This window comes from Aspergillus nomiae, assembly GCF_001204775.2.
Source record: "Aspergillus nomiae NRRL 13137 chromosome Unknown contig00048, whole genome shotgun sequence".
NCBI lineage: Eukaryota > Fungi > Ascomycota > Eurotiomycetes > Eurotiales > Aspergillaceae > Aspergillus > Aspergillus nomiae.
In genome coordinates this window covers 1-13,024 of record NW_015378103.1, presented here as the reverse complement: position 1 = coordinate 13,024, position 13,024 = coordinate 1, and the positions used below count along the sequence as shown (strand labels likewise).

The window sequence follows — 13,024 nt, the reverse complement described above, 5'->3', positions numbered from 1 at the left end:
TGCTGGTCTCTCTTCGGCGCGCGGCTCTACCTTAACTAATAATCAACTTCAACGGACTCTTTCCCCCTCTTTCTTCATCCCACACAACAAATAAACCACTTCTTGACCTTCCATCTTCTTTCTCACCCTTTCGCGGTTGACTACCCTCCTCGTTTCACCCACTTCCCTTTTCCGACCCTTCTCCGTCGTTTCTCCGTCTATCAGTCACTATGGGCGCTCACTCTGCTGTTTGGCAAGGTACGATTGAACTGACTGTCCCTTTCTCCTGACTAGCCCTTGCTCGAAGCTCGTCTGAGCTAGCATCTCCATGGAACGATGTAGCTAATAGTTCTGTCTTCTTGTCCACAGGATATGTCGATTCCAGGTACCGTCCACCCCCTAAGACTTTCTCCTATTACCCCACTTCCGCAATCCGAAGCTCTCCCCGACAGCTTTCCGCCGTTCAGTTAGCCAGTCATATATGCTGACCACAACCATGCAGCTTGATGGGATCCGGCCAGTTTGACAAGGCTGCCATTCTGAGCCACGACCTTTCCGGCACCGAGGCTTACTCTCCCGGCTTCACAGTATGCGACCACCGAATTCCATGACACTGGATCCGCCTACTCCGTGTCCCGCAGGATCCCAATATTCAACCACTAACGACCGTCACAGATCAGTGTCGAGGAGCTCAAGGAACTCGCTGCCGCCTTCGATAATAGCGGCGTGGCGATGACCAATGGTTTCCACGTCGGCGGCGAGAAGTTTGTCGCTATCCGGGCCGACGAACGCAGCCTATACGGAAAGAAGGTACAACGCCCGCTTGCACACTGGAGACCTGACCGGAGTCTCCATATCGGAAAATCGAACACATGCTAATCCCCGATTAGGGCAAGGAGGGTATTGTCGTTGTGAAGGCCAAGTCCTGCGTCATGATCGCCCACCACCCCGAGACTATCCAGACCACCAACGCCGCCACCGTTGTCGAGAACCTCGTTGACTACATCAACAAGTACTAGACGGAGACGGCGGCGTGGAAACGAAATGAATGTCTTCTTAACTTGTGAAAAAGGACTGTGTCTGCTTTGAATCGATTTACTGGCGGGTCCTCTTCATTTCTACTATTACTCTACCCTTTTTATTCCTTTTATGTTCGCCGATATTGAGCATCGCTCGTAGATATGTGCCATAGGTTCTGTCTGATCTAGTACGCAAGAAAGATTTCCAATTTTCTGTCTCATGGATAGTTGTCGATAGGCAACAGTATAGTGGTTTGTGAGATTGGATCTGCAGAACAGGCTTTCTCGTTATCACTCTGTACTAGTATGCTGAACATGGTGTCCCTATCCCCATGAAATACACATTTGAAGAGAAGAAGTATAATTACAATTCTAGCATTACAATATATATCCCCCCCCATCAACATAGACCCAGTACAGTGTCATCTCCCTGCCAAACAGAGAAAGCACACCAACCCCATAAAAAGGAACAAGTAATTCATATCCATCTCATCATAATCATCGACACCCCTACCCACTCTTCCATACTTATACCCATACTCATACTCAACAATAACCATCCACCTCCCACACACCCTCCATCAGGCCAAAACAAAAGAAAATCCCCCTCTAAACAGGCAACTCAGCATTACTCCTCCCCCCCGCCAAAACCTCCAACCCCTTCTGCAAATACGGGCCCACAACCGGAATATTGCCCGCAAACTGCCCGATCGTGATCAGAAAATCGCCAAAGAGGATAAACAGCCCGTACAGCTCGATCAGGAAGCCCGTGAGAGGCCAGCGGAGGAGGATGAGGAGGATGCCGGCGGTGAATGCGGCCGTGCCTTTTAGTTTCTGGCGGCGGCTGAAGAAGGCGAGGGTTTTTTGGACGCCGATTATGAGTGTTAGGCCGATTAGGAAGAGGATCTGTTTTGTTTTGTTAGTGCTTGTTGGGGTGGAGTTGGGGGTGGGTTATTTGGGGGAGATGTACGTTGCCCATTGCCAGACTATGTATTGTTAGCTTTTACTCTTGTTTGGGGAATTTTGGTGGGTGAGTGGAGGGAAGGGAAGGGACATACAGCGAGCGATCGAAGAAGAGAAGGACGCCGCCGAAGAGGAAGAGGGCTCCTGTTTTATGGGACCTTGGTCAATTGATGCGCTTCTTTTTTTTCCCCTTTCCAGTGTGGGTATTTTTGTCCAGGTGTTTGACGGTGTGTATAGGATCGTGCGACATTGTTAATGGAGGAGATGATGGCTTGCTACGTACCGCCTGAGCAGAAGATCACCCCGATTTCTGTATACCATGTTAGATCGTGGACGTTGTTCTTGGGCGTGTGACCCTGCACCCTGGGCTTACTTTGGTTATCTGAGAGCCACATTGTGGGCATTCTGGATTGTGATTGAGATGAGGAGGATTATGGGTAATAGGAGAGCGTGCGATTTGCTAGGTAGCGGAGGAGAAGGTGTTCATGTGCTGGTGGCAATGCAATTGTTTGGCGATGTTGTGGACGAGGTAGAGGGTTAGGTCCCGAAAAGTTAGGTGCGCGATAGATAAGATACTATTGGGTTATTGTATTGGTCCGCTTGGAGTGGTTTTTGGATCGCGCACTGGACCACACGGGGTATTTCTTTTGGGGGAGTTGGGAGAATTGAAACGGAGTTCAGTCGTGTTGGATGGTCATTATTCATTAATAGAGGTGAGAGAGCAAGTATGGATATTTATCGTTATTTAGATTGACAATGGCGATTGATTTGCTTTTCCTTTCTGCCACGTCTCCCCTTTTGTCTTAGGCTGGGGCTAGGCGCTTTGGGGAGGCGGTGTGCGGGCTAGCTTAGACTGCGTTTTAACCGCACATTTTTCGTTTCGATTGTTACCTTCTTGATTGTTGTTGATATCTGAAGATGTGATGGCCATTGGATGACGTACGCTTGCTCGTTACATCCAATGTTTCGATTATATACTGAGCCAATGTAATGATACTGCTTGAATCAGTATTGGTGGTGTCACCTTGTGCAGTTCTGGTACTATCCAGATGTCATTTAATGAATGATGGCGATGTACAACAACAGCTTTGAATCAGACTGGAACTGGTCTATATTTGTATAATCACATCTAGATCCCCTGGATCTCTTTGATTCCCTCTTGTCAGCCTTCTGGCTCCCTTATACGCCGCGGCGACAGCGTCCCTGGATGCTGTAACTGACGCTCTTGCTCCGTGGAGCGTCGGTATTAGTCGAGTGCAACTGCACAAGGCGAAGAATGACTAATATAAAGGTCACGATTAAGCCGGAGCGCTTTCTTTGAACCTGTCTCGAGAGGGGCACGGTGGGTGGAAAGGGCTTGACTGTGATGGCCGGACATTCTCCATAGTAGACCAAATCATAGCATAGTATCTGCAATGCATTAGCTTTCATATTCGAACTTAACAATTCGGCCACCGTAGCTCACCTCACTTGCGAGACAAATTCACGTAAACATCACTTCCTCTACGCAATTTCCAACGCCCATTACTTGAGAACCACATGTGCCGCCCTCAACTCTAGATAACTCTCAGGTACACCCTGGGCTAGAGATCGGACCACCCCAAAGACCTCCTTATCGTGATACCTCAGCCGGGTCTAGGATCCGTATACGGAGCCGGCAACCCCGTGATATCGCAATACCTTGTCTGCTGCGACGGGTGCAGCGACGGCGCTGACTCGATATTCGTATACGTCACCGCCGGCCCCGACGAGTACATTGCCCGTGCATTCTTCTCCAGAACAAGCGTGGAGAGGTTCTGCGCTGCTTGCGCGATGTTTGTGCGGTGGCCCACGTCGGCGGGTGTCTGGCTGCCGTCTGTACTGGCGGAGGTGGTGGCCACGAGAGGTGTCGTTGCGCCGGAGTTGGCTTGCGTGGCCATCTGAGAGGCTTCTCTCCGAGAGCTCTCGGAGATCAGTTGCTTGACATTCTTGTTGCGCCGCTGGGAAGGCTTCCAATGGGGGTTGCGGAAGGGGCGCGGGACCTGTGCGATGTCGAGTTGGTTGAGGAGTTGTTGGTGGCTTTCGTTTTCGGCGGGGGTGGGAGGCGCCATTGTAGTTGGGTTGAGTATTCTTTCTTAGTTGGTTGGATAGGTGGTAGGAGGTGAGATGTCAAGTTGCTGGTCGGTGCGGAAAGGCGAGATCGTGGAGCTGGGAGATGATCCGGAGTGGACGGTCTTGACACGGATTGGTCTCTAGCGCACAATGCTTCTATAACAAAGATGTTGGGTGTGTGAATAGTATGGCAACACACTATAGCAATATTAATATTGTTTGAGCATAAATTATAAAAGACCAATATAAAGCTTCAGATTTGGCTCGATTTACACTTAGAACTCTAAGCCACGTGATGCACCGCATTGGGCAGTATTGATGGGCGAGCACAAACAAACACCAGACCAGCACTCTATTCATAACACTCGTTTTTCAATACCAGTAACAATGGTGGGTTGACTAAGTATGGATCTATAGAGGTAGGGACAGTACTGATAGACCCTGTAGGAGAGCCCACACGAGCACCAGCAAGCGGTGATTCTCTCACGAATCATCAACAATGTTGTATGTTACTTGTGGCCATCATAAATATATCGATACTGATAGTTGAGCAGGAAAAGCTGAATGAGGCCATCATGGTCATGAACAAGAGTCTCCAGGTATATCAATCTTCTCTATGGTCCTAGCACCTTGCTAAGAACTATATGCAGGAGGTCAATATCCAGAACATGAATGTCGAGCTGGTGGCGCAAATGTTCAAGAATTACCAGTCTAATGTGCTGTTTCATTTGGAAGGTACTTATTTCTCTCTCGCCATGTCATGAACCCAGACTAACAGGACTAGCTACTGAGAACTTGAAAGAGCCGTCGCAAAGCGAGTGATTTCAATGAGTTCTGAGTACATATGATGGGATATGAGATCAATCATGATAAAGACATGAGATACCACAAGGAGTAAATGTAGGGAACGAAGGCTATTGGGATTGACTTTGGTATAAGTTTTATTTAACACAGTATATTGTAAATTTATTTCTTCTTTTTTCTTTTCGGTTTATACATTTTGAATGGACGGAGTAGGCCTGCAGAGACAGAAAGATTGATGTCTTGGCACCATACAAGACCGACAGTGGCTCTTCCGTCCACTGCGCCGCCGCCGTTCAAACCGGGGATTTTAAGCTTCACATTCTTTCATCTTGGGCACTGTCGCCAATAGTCTCTAAACCGACTTTAATACCCCAATCAAGTGCAGACCATCCCTCTTTTGAAGCCTCGCCATTGATCTGTCCGCGACACCTGCAATGCGGTGAACCGTATCCCCGGAAGCTCTTTCGTTGCTCTTAGTTGATCCCACCTCCACGACGCCATGACTATCACATCAGTACAAGCGGTTCTTCCCGGCCGCTATGCAATCAACTCGACTGAGAAGAGTGCTGCGAAACCACCTCCGAAGGTCTATAATGTCCAAGAGCCTCCTTTCAAAGGCTACCACGCCCCCCAGCCAGATGGCTATCAGCGGAGCAGGTCAAAGCCCGACACAAGCGCTATCGTGATTGACAATGGTACGTTGACCTGCACTCCTAGTCCCCGACTTATCTACGCATGCTGATATCTTGGTTTCCTTGACAGGATCGAATTTGGTCAAAGCCGGATGGTCATTCGACAAGAACCCCCGTTTCATCATTCCCCCGGTGATGAGTCGGTACCGCGATCGGAAACTCAATAAAGCGTGTCAGTTTATTGGATACGATGCCTACGTCGATGCCACTACGCGCGGCCAGCTGCGCTATGCGTTTGACCCTGGCAGCAGCGTTGTCGGCAACTGGGATGTGATGGAAGGGGTGCTAGACTATCTATTCCTTAAACTGGGGGTCGACGGCGCCAACGGTGGCATCGACAGACCCATAGTCATGACAGAACCGATCGCGAATCTCAGCTACCCCAGAAAGAGTGAGTCGGTCCCTTCTACGTACCCCGCCGTGATGTCGTCCCGCTGACACCTTTCTAGTGATGAACGAAATCCTATTCGAATGTTACTCTGCACCTTCAGTCGCTTATGGAATCGACTCCCTGTTTTCTTACCGGTACAATCGTGGAACCGATGGCTTGATTATCTCCTCCTCCCATACATCAACGCACGTCATCCCTGTGCTAAATAACAAGGCCCTCCTTTCGAACTGCTCACGGCTCAACTGGGGTGGAATGCATGCGTCGGATTACCTACTGAAACTGATGCGATTAAAATATCCGACCTTCCCTGCCAGAATGACCGAAAGCCAGATGGAAGACCTGGTCCATAAGCATTGCTACGTGTCGAAGGACTACGATCAGGAACTGAGTAAATACTTGGATTGGACGGGCCTCGAAGATAGGGATCTTGTTGTTCAGTACCCATTTACGGAGCATGTCGTGCCAGAGAAATCCGAGGAAGAACTGGCGCGGATTGCAGAGCGCAAGAAAGAGAGTGGACGTCGACTGCAGGAACAAGCAGCCAAGATGCGACTGGAAAAGCTCATGAAGAAAGAGCAGGAGCTGGAGTACTACAAAGACCTTCAAAATGGTCTTCAGTCAGAGACCAAGAAGGAGGCGAGGCGCATCTTGGAGGCTGAGGATCTAAAAGATGAAGCACACCTTGAGCGGATCATCCGGGATTTGGAACGTTCTATCAAGCGATCCAGGAATAGGGACCTCGGGGTGGAAGAGAATGAAGAGCCCGCGGAGGAAATGTCGTTCCCCTTATTGGATGTACCGGATGAGGAACTGGACGAAGCTGGTTTGAAAGAGAAGCGTCATCAGCGACTTATGAAATCCAATGTCGAGGCCCGGCAGCGCGCGAAGGCAGAGAAGGAACGGGAGAAGGCCCGCCGGGAAGAAGAGGAACGCCTTGACCGCGAGAAGCGCGAGACCGACTTTGAGGGCTGGCTCTCTGAACGCAGGACTAACCGACATGTAAGGATGCACGACCGGGAATCTTACGATGCTGCTGCTAATCGCTTAATAGAACATCTTGCAAAGGATCAAAGAACGTGACAGGTTAAAGGCAGACCTCGGTAACCGCAAATCGTTGGCTAGTCAGATGCGCATGAAGACCCTTGCCAACCTCGCTGCGGATGGCCCCAAGAAGCGAAGACGTGGTGGCGATGACGACGACTTCGGTGCGAACGACGAAGATTGGGGTGTCTACCGTACCGTGGCCACCGGAGAGCAGAGTGACGAGGAAGAGGAAGAAGATCTCGGCGGAATGCTCGATGTCGTCGAAAAGGAGCTGCTCGAACACGACCCTGACTTCACGGAGAACCACACTCTCGCTGCACAGTCAGACTGGACCAAGAGCCTTGTCCATGTATTCCTGCGGGGACCTTGGCCATTCGACCCGGAAAGTCAGCGGGAGGCTCATCAGTTGCACCTGAACGTGGAGCGGATCCGAGTGCCCGAAGTCGTGTTCAAGCCGTCCATCGCAGGTATTGACCAGGCCGGCTTGGTCGAGGTCGCCGCGGACATCGTCAACCAACGATTTACGAACCCGGAGGACCAGTCTCGGTTGCTGCGCGATGTATTCATGACCGGTGGCAACACACTCTTCCAAAACTTCGACGAGCGCTTCCGTCGCGAATTCCGGGCCTTCCTGCCTCTTAACGCCGAGCTCAACGTGCGCCGTGCCAAAGACCCTGTTCTCGATGCCTGGAGAGGAGCTGCGCAGTGGGCTTCTGGTGCCGAGCTGACCAAATCGTCTATCACGCGACAGGAGTACCTCGAGAAGGGCAGCGAATATCTCAAGGTACGTTCTACACCAGTCTACAAATACTACCTCGAATGCATCGCATTGGCTAACTAAGTCCTAGGAACATGATCTGGGGAACGTCACCACGTGGTAAACATGTCAGCAAGATAGGAGATATGATAACCCGGCCTTTACAATCACGTTCTCATGCTCTACAGTAACAAAGGCTCCCTGAGGGATGTATGTCAGAGAACTGACCCAGTTGATTGGCGTTCGGCACAAGAACAGCCTCCATCATCTGACAGCAAGTAACACTGCACCATTGGCCGGAGAGCTCGTATAACGACCTTGGAAATCCATGGCGCGAGGCACAAAAGAGGGAAATTGGTTCCGTGAAGAAAACCAAGGAGTCTGGCGCAGGGGACAAATAACATGTACAGATACGACTTAATCGGAGCGGTTGACCTGTGATAATTCAATTCAATGCCACTTATCTTTATTCACATCCGTTTTTCATTTCCACATAAACAGCATTGCTGTCCCATGGACGCTGCGCTGGCTATCCCATAACCAATTCACTCAACACCTGGTACTCCGTATGAACAGGAGGTTCCCTTGCATATATAAAATCTCCAGGTGAAACTTAACCCCACAAGGAATATTGGAACCTGGGATATGTTCATATCCCTCTCGTTTAACAACAACATTATCCCCTCCGTCTATCTTGAGTCCCCTTACGTCCTCTCCCTTGACATAGTAATGAAACAAAGAGTAAGGTCTTAATGGTCGGTCAAAGTTCTTGGTAGACTTAATCTTGGATTGAATTTAGTAGTTTGTTTACCGGGTAATTTAGTCGGGGGAATATGTTTTGCGATGTAAGGAGGACGAGGTTATGATGAGATATCGTATGGGCTTATACGGGAAAATTAAAATGAACCGAAAATGAAATAAACAAGGGAGAAAGAACAAAAGGGATCGAACAAACAGAATGTACCCAGTACAACCTCAGGCAGCGATTCTTTCACATCACCTGATACAATTGTCAGCACAAAGAAAGACTAACATTGGTAAGACAAAGGTCAACAAAAAGAAAAAAGAAAAAGAAGAAAAGCAAGACGTCATAGAAGGCAACCCGACAATTCACAATCCCATGCATGCAGCAAGAGTAAAGTCTAGAGCAGCGCCCGGGACAATAAGAGCGGGATTCTTAGTCACGGTGATATTAGTGCAGTGGATTTATAAACAAGTGGGTTGACCCGGGACGAAAAAGAAAATTAGTAGTATCCTTCAGCCTTGTGGGTCTAAGCCCGAATCGCAAAGGTCCTCGTCTTTTCCTCCAACTCCTCGGAGGAAGTTACTCGAGCAAGGATGGGAGGTGCCGACTGTTCCGACTTACACTGCACATATGACTTTTCCCGAGGGGATAGAGGAAAGTCTACTCCGTAGGAAGTGCTTGTCATGACTAAAAACCGAGCATGGGTAGACTTTGCTACTAGTGACATTGGCGCATCGACCGGTGCCGATCTTCAGGAGCCGTTTAGCGCTCGAAGCTTCAATAGCTTCCCGTCTGGTAAACTTGTTTGTTGGGTGGGCTTCCTATGACGCATTGGGCGTGTGGCGTGGTTACGGTCTTAGAATCCGATTTGTTTGTTTTGTTCGACAGCACAGATGGATTCAGAAATCGGGATCTGGACGGCCAGCGGCCAGACCAGACCATGACCAGGGCCAAGTCAGATGTCCTGGTTTTTGGGTGGACCTTGGCAAGACGACGATCCTTGTACGGTACGGCGGCAATCCCTTGGAACCGAGAAGATTTTCTTGCTTGAGTTGTGTACTTCGTAGAATATTCGGCCGTGAGGTGACATGATCGTGTACTTGGTACATTAGTTAGGGCTGAGGGTGGGTAGCTAGAGCACCTCATGGGGGGAGCCGAAGCGAAAAGGAAAGGTTCCATTCCATTCTCGAGGACGGAGCACAGTGCCAGTACACATTTCCACCCTATAGTCCACCGCTATTATCATACGTTGTGCGGGGTGCATCGGCCGTGTACTCCGTAATACATGACTCTTTTTCCGATTATTATAGACCTTCCATTTCGGGACCACCAAATAGACATTTCTGCATGAGGATCATTAGAACCCGTGCGCCTGTGCATAGATGCTCACACCGTGCGTACTCACACCGTGCACGCCCCGGAGTACGTATCCAGGGTGTTTGTATCGGTAATAATTCGGAACTTGGGCCTGTAATTTGAGGTTTAGTCAAAGTAGAGTCACGATTCGATGAAATAATACTAGTAGTAGAAGAGCAGAGAAACCGAATATCCGCGATCGACACATCGAGACCGAGGATCACGGGAGGGTCATCTGCCTCGACCTGCTCTTCATGCTAAACCCGGACGGGATTAGTGGGTAACATGACAGGATGAAAGTCTACAACAACCTCAACCTTTTGACCCATTTGGATTTCTCGCTAAGTCTAAACCATTTGACTTTCCTTGTCTTATCTGACTTTTACCTCATGTATTAGCTAAGTTGGACGGTCAATTGGCTCAACATGTGCATTCCGCGGGATGCCGACTGGCTCAGTCCACCCGCAAACGAGACCATTCCCTATGAAGTTATACTATGAAAAATGGATTGCCAAAAAGTCATGCAACGATTCCCCTCCCGAACCATGGACTGATGCCCGGCACCTCCCTTGCTCTGGATTTCTGTGTGCTGCAGATCTCGTCCACTGGGACCCGTGATTCCGACTCCCTAATCTCCACCCCCTCCGGTAATGCTGATGACCCTTCCTGCGTATGTGATGCTAGGATGCAGATGGGCGGCGTCGAGAGGTATCACCTAGACAAGGATCAGCTGCAAGTTCTACGTTGTTGGTCAAAGCTGTCGGTGCCACTGAGTCAACAAAGTCTCTGATTGGTGAACATGATCTGTGGATCAACCGTGGACTGGTTTTTTGGTCCATTTCGTGATAACCACACCCAAAAGTTTACTTCATGCAGAGGAAATTATGACGCATCTGGGGAAATCAACAGCTGCCAGGTAGCACTTCCATACTAGGTAATTCTTATTTTTTTATTTTTTTTCGTCCCCTCTCTGTCTACCCTCCCTTTCGACAGACAGGGAGGGTAAATGGAACTTCCCACCGTGGATCCTCGATAGCAGCCGCCGCCATGATTCGAGAATTTTGACGCAAAAGTATGCTGCCCGTCGGTTGGCTCGGGTGTGATGTTATGTGATTGATGCCCAGCACACAGCAGCCCTGTAGATATAAAGCCAGGTCCTGATCGCTCCCTACCTGTGGTTTCTATCCATCAATCACATTAGCCTGCCACACGGGAGTTCACCTTCTATATACTTCAGTTCATCCACCAGTCTGACTTTACTACTAACTCAAACATACGTATATACATTTATATACAAATCAACACAACAACATGCTCTCGAGTTCGATCACACGTCCGCTGCAGCTCTTCACCCGGGTGATGCAGTGGTCTAGCGCTGTCATTGTGATGGGTATCACTTCTTACTTCATCAACAAGGGTCCCCGTGGATTGTCAATCACATATCAAGAAATCATTGTATGTTCCCCGTTTCTCATATTGGCGACTATTAGCTAATACCACGATCCACAGTCTACTATATCGGTCGTGTTCTTCCTGCCAGGCTTTGTGTCACCGTTCATGCCCACGGCTCTTAGCAAATTCGTTCTGGGGATTGATGTTGTCTTCTCGTATCTGTATGCAATCCACCCCCATTCCTACCCTAAGACACTAAGTACTGATCAAATGCCCTAGGTGGCTCACCGCATTCATTTTCGCCGCCCAAGACTACAACCGTCACAACTGCCGCCTCTTCGCTCCCCCAGGAATCTCCTGCTCCAAGAAGAAGGCCAACGAAGCATTCATCTTCCTAGCCTTGTAAGCCGTCCAACTTCCATCAACCATGCCCCCTAGACACTGACAGCAAGCCAGCATCTTCACCTTCTTCGGCATGTTCCTTGAGGTCCTCGGTCTCTGGGCCTACCGTCGCGAGAATGTCCCTGTCCGCGAAAAGACCGGCGGTGCTCACGGCGGTCCCGCCGATGCCCCGGTCGCGACGGCATAAGCGTCAAACTACACTGTCGTCCACGATCAAGTACATATAAGGCGGGCGGACCAGACAATCCACGAGAACGATTCACGATACCATTGAACGGGTTTCCCAGGGCATGCACTACGCAGACGTAATAATACACCTATCACGAGTGAGGAGATGCCAGTCTACTTGTGAGGTATTGGCAAGGGGGAAAGTGTGGAGGTCATAGATGGGTGATTGAGGTGGTTGGAGGTATACTAATATTTGTAATTTCGATATCTGGATAGTTCATGTGACATATTTATATTCTACTATGATTAACTTTTATATTTCTTACAGCTTAACGTTCTGTCATATGCTTGTCATAGATTCATTAATTAAGGTGATGTCACCACATTGGTTCGAGGCAAGTTGGTAGCTTTGGTTCCTACGGAGCTTTGGCTTTCAAATTCTCCATATAAAGTTACATCAAGTGGAACGGTCTGAAGTTCAGAACCACTGTGGCAAGAATATCACCCCCCGTCTATTACACAGTATATTCTGTATACTTTGTTTGCAGTACCAAGGTTCTTGCCCGGTTCTGACCTTTCCTTGCAATTCTCGAGAGTTCACGATCCACTCTTATCCTTGGTGATGAAGAACACTGAGACTCATCTCTATCATTCCGCTCAGATGATCCTCTCAATCAATCAAATGATTCTCGGTGGTTTCAGGAGATCAAGACAGCCTTTGTTGATATCAGTTCTGGCACTGTAGGGGGCGACGAAATCTCAAATACTTGTAAGAAAACGCAAGGATTGCTGTCGACCAAAGAACATGTCTTTTGGGTGTGGGAATACAAAACGAAGTACAATTGACGAGTTCGAAAGGGCATACCGGCTTACGATTCTTTTATTGAACGTCTAGTTATGCAGGTGCTTGCAAGGCAGAATCATGTCTGGAACGCTGTCTGAACCCATACGATTGAAATAAACGGAATCTCAAACCCACTGTCTCTTCTAATATCTCCGTCGTCCCCTGCCTATCCTGTACGCTCTCGTGGTTGAGTCCCGGTGCAGTAGATCTTCTGCACTTATTTTGTATGACCTCTTAACCAGGCTCATGTTGATTCTGCGCGATTTGATCTGCTTCTCACAGCCACACTAACCACTTGTATCATAACAAATACTAGTTCGGATATCGAGCAACATCGTCATTGAAGTCTGTAGTAAGCGCGAAAAGGATTGGAAAAA

The 13,024-nt window shown here is 49.0% G+C and overlaps 6 protein-coding genes across 6 annotated transcripts; 4 read left to right on the top strand and 2 right to left on the bottom strand.

Moving 5' to 3' along the window:
• Positions 1-209: 209 nt before the first annotated feature.
• Positions 210-998, top strand: pfy1 (profilin; the record flags this gene model as incomplete). The annotated part of the gene is made up of 5 exons (XM_015548524.1): positions 210-237; positions 301-364; positions 482-566; positions 655-789; positions 870-998. The coding sequence occupies 5 exons, from the start codon at positions 210-212 to the stop codon at positions 996-998; spliced, it is 441 nt and encodes a 146-aa protein (XP_015409544.1).
• A 609-nt stretch (positions 999-1,607) lies between these two features.
• ANOM_003266 (Got1 family protein) lies at positions 1,608-2,365 on the bottom strand (the record flags this gene model as incomplete). Its single annotated transcript, XM_015548523.1, has 5 exons — positions 1,608-1,904; positions 1,969-1,984; positions 2,057-2,105; positions 2,245-2,271; positions 2,335-2,365. The coding sequence occupies 5 exons, from the start codon at positions 2,363-2,365 to the stop codon at positions 1,608-1,610; spliced, it is 420 nt and encodes a 139-aa protein (XP_015409543.1).
• Positions 2,366-3,586: 1,221 nt separating this feature from the next.
• Positions 3,587-4,051, bottom strand: ANOM_003265 (uncharacterized protein; the record flags this gene model as incomplete). The annotated part of the gene is made up of 1 exon (XM_015548522.1): positions 3,587-4,051. The coding sequence occupies one exon, from the start codon at positions 4,049-4,051 to the stop codon at positions 3,587-3,589; it is 465 nt and encodes a 154-aa protein (XP_015409546.1).
• A 388-nt stretch (positions 4,052-4,439) lies between these two features.
• Positions 4,440-4,954, top strand: ANOM_003264 (DASH complex subunit DAD4; the record flags this gene model as incomplete). The annotated part of the gene is made up of 5 exons (XM_015548521.1): positions 4,440-4,442; positions 4,500-4,556; positions 4,607-4,651; positions 4,703-4,787; positions 4,837-4,954. 5 exons carry the CDS (start codon positions 4,440-4,442, stop codon positions 4,872-4,874), a joined length of 228 nt encoding a protein of 75 aa, XP_015409545.1. The 3' UTR covers positions 4,875-4,954.
• A 225-nt stretch (positions 4,955-5,179) lies between these two features.
• ANOM_003263 (actin-related protein ARP5) lies at positions 5,180-8,221 on the top strand. Its single transcript, XM_015548520.1, has 5 exons — positions 5,180-5,551; positions 5,619-5,939; positions 5,998-6,938; positions 6,991-7,767; positions 7,832-8,221. Exons 1-5 carry the CDS (start codon positions 5,356-5,358, stop codon positions 7,862-7,864), a joined length of 2,268 nt encoding a protein of 755 aa, XP_015409548.1. The 5' UTR covers positions 5,180-5,355; the 3' UTR covers positions 7,865-8,221.
• A 2,733-nt stretch (positions 8,222-10,954) lies between these two features.
• Positions 10,955-12,103, top strand: ANOM_003262 (uncharacterized protein). The gene is made up of 4 exons (XM_015548519.1): positions 10,955-11,296; positions 11,351-11,454; positions 11,513-11,635; positions 11,690-12,103. The coding sequence occupies exons 1-4, from the start codon at positions 11,153-11,155 to the stop codon at positions 11,820-11,822; spliced, it is 504 nt and encodes a 167-aa protein (XP_015409547.1). The 5' UTR covers positions 10,955-11,152; the 3' UTR covers positions 11,823-12,103.
• Positions 12,104-13,024: the final 921 nt, after the last annotated feature.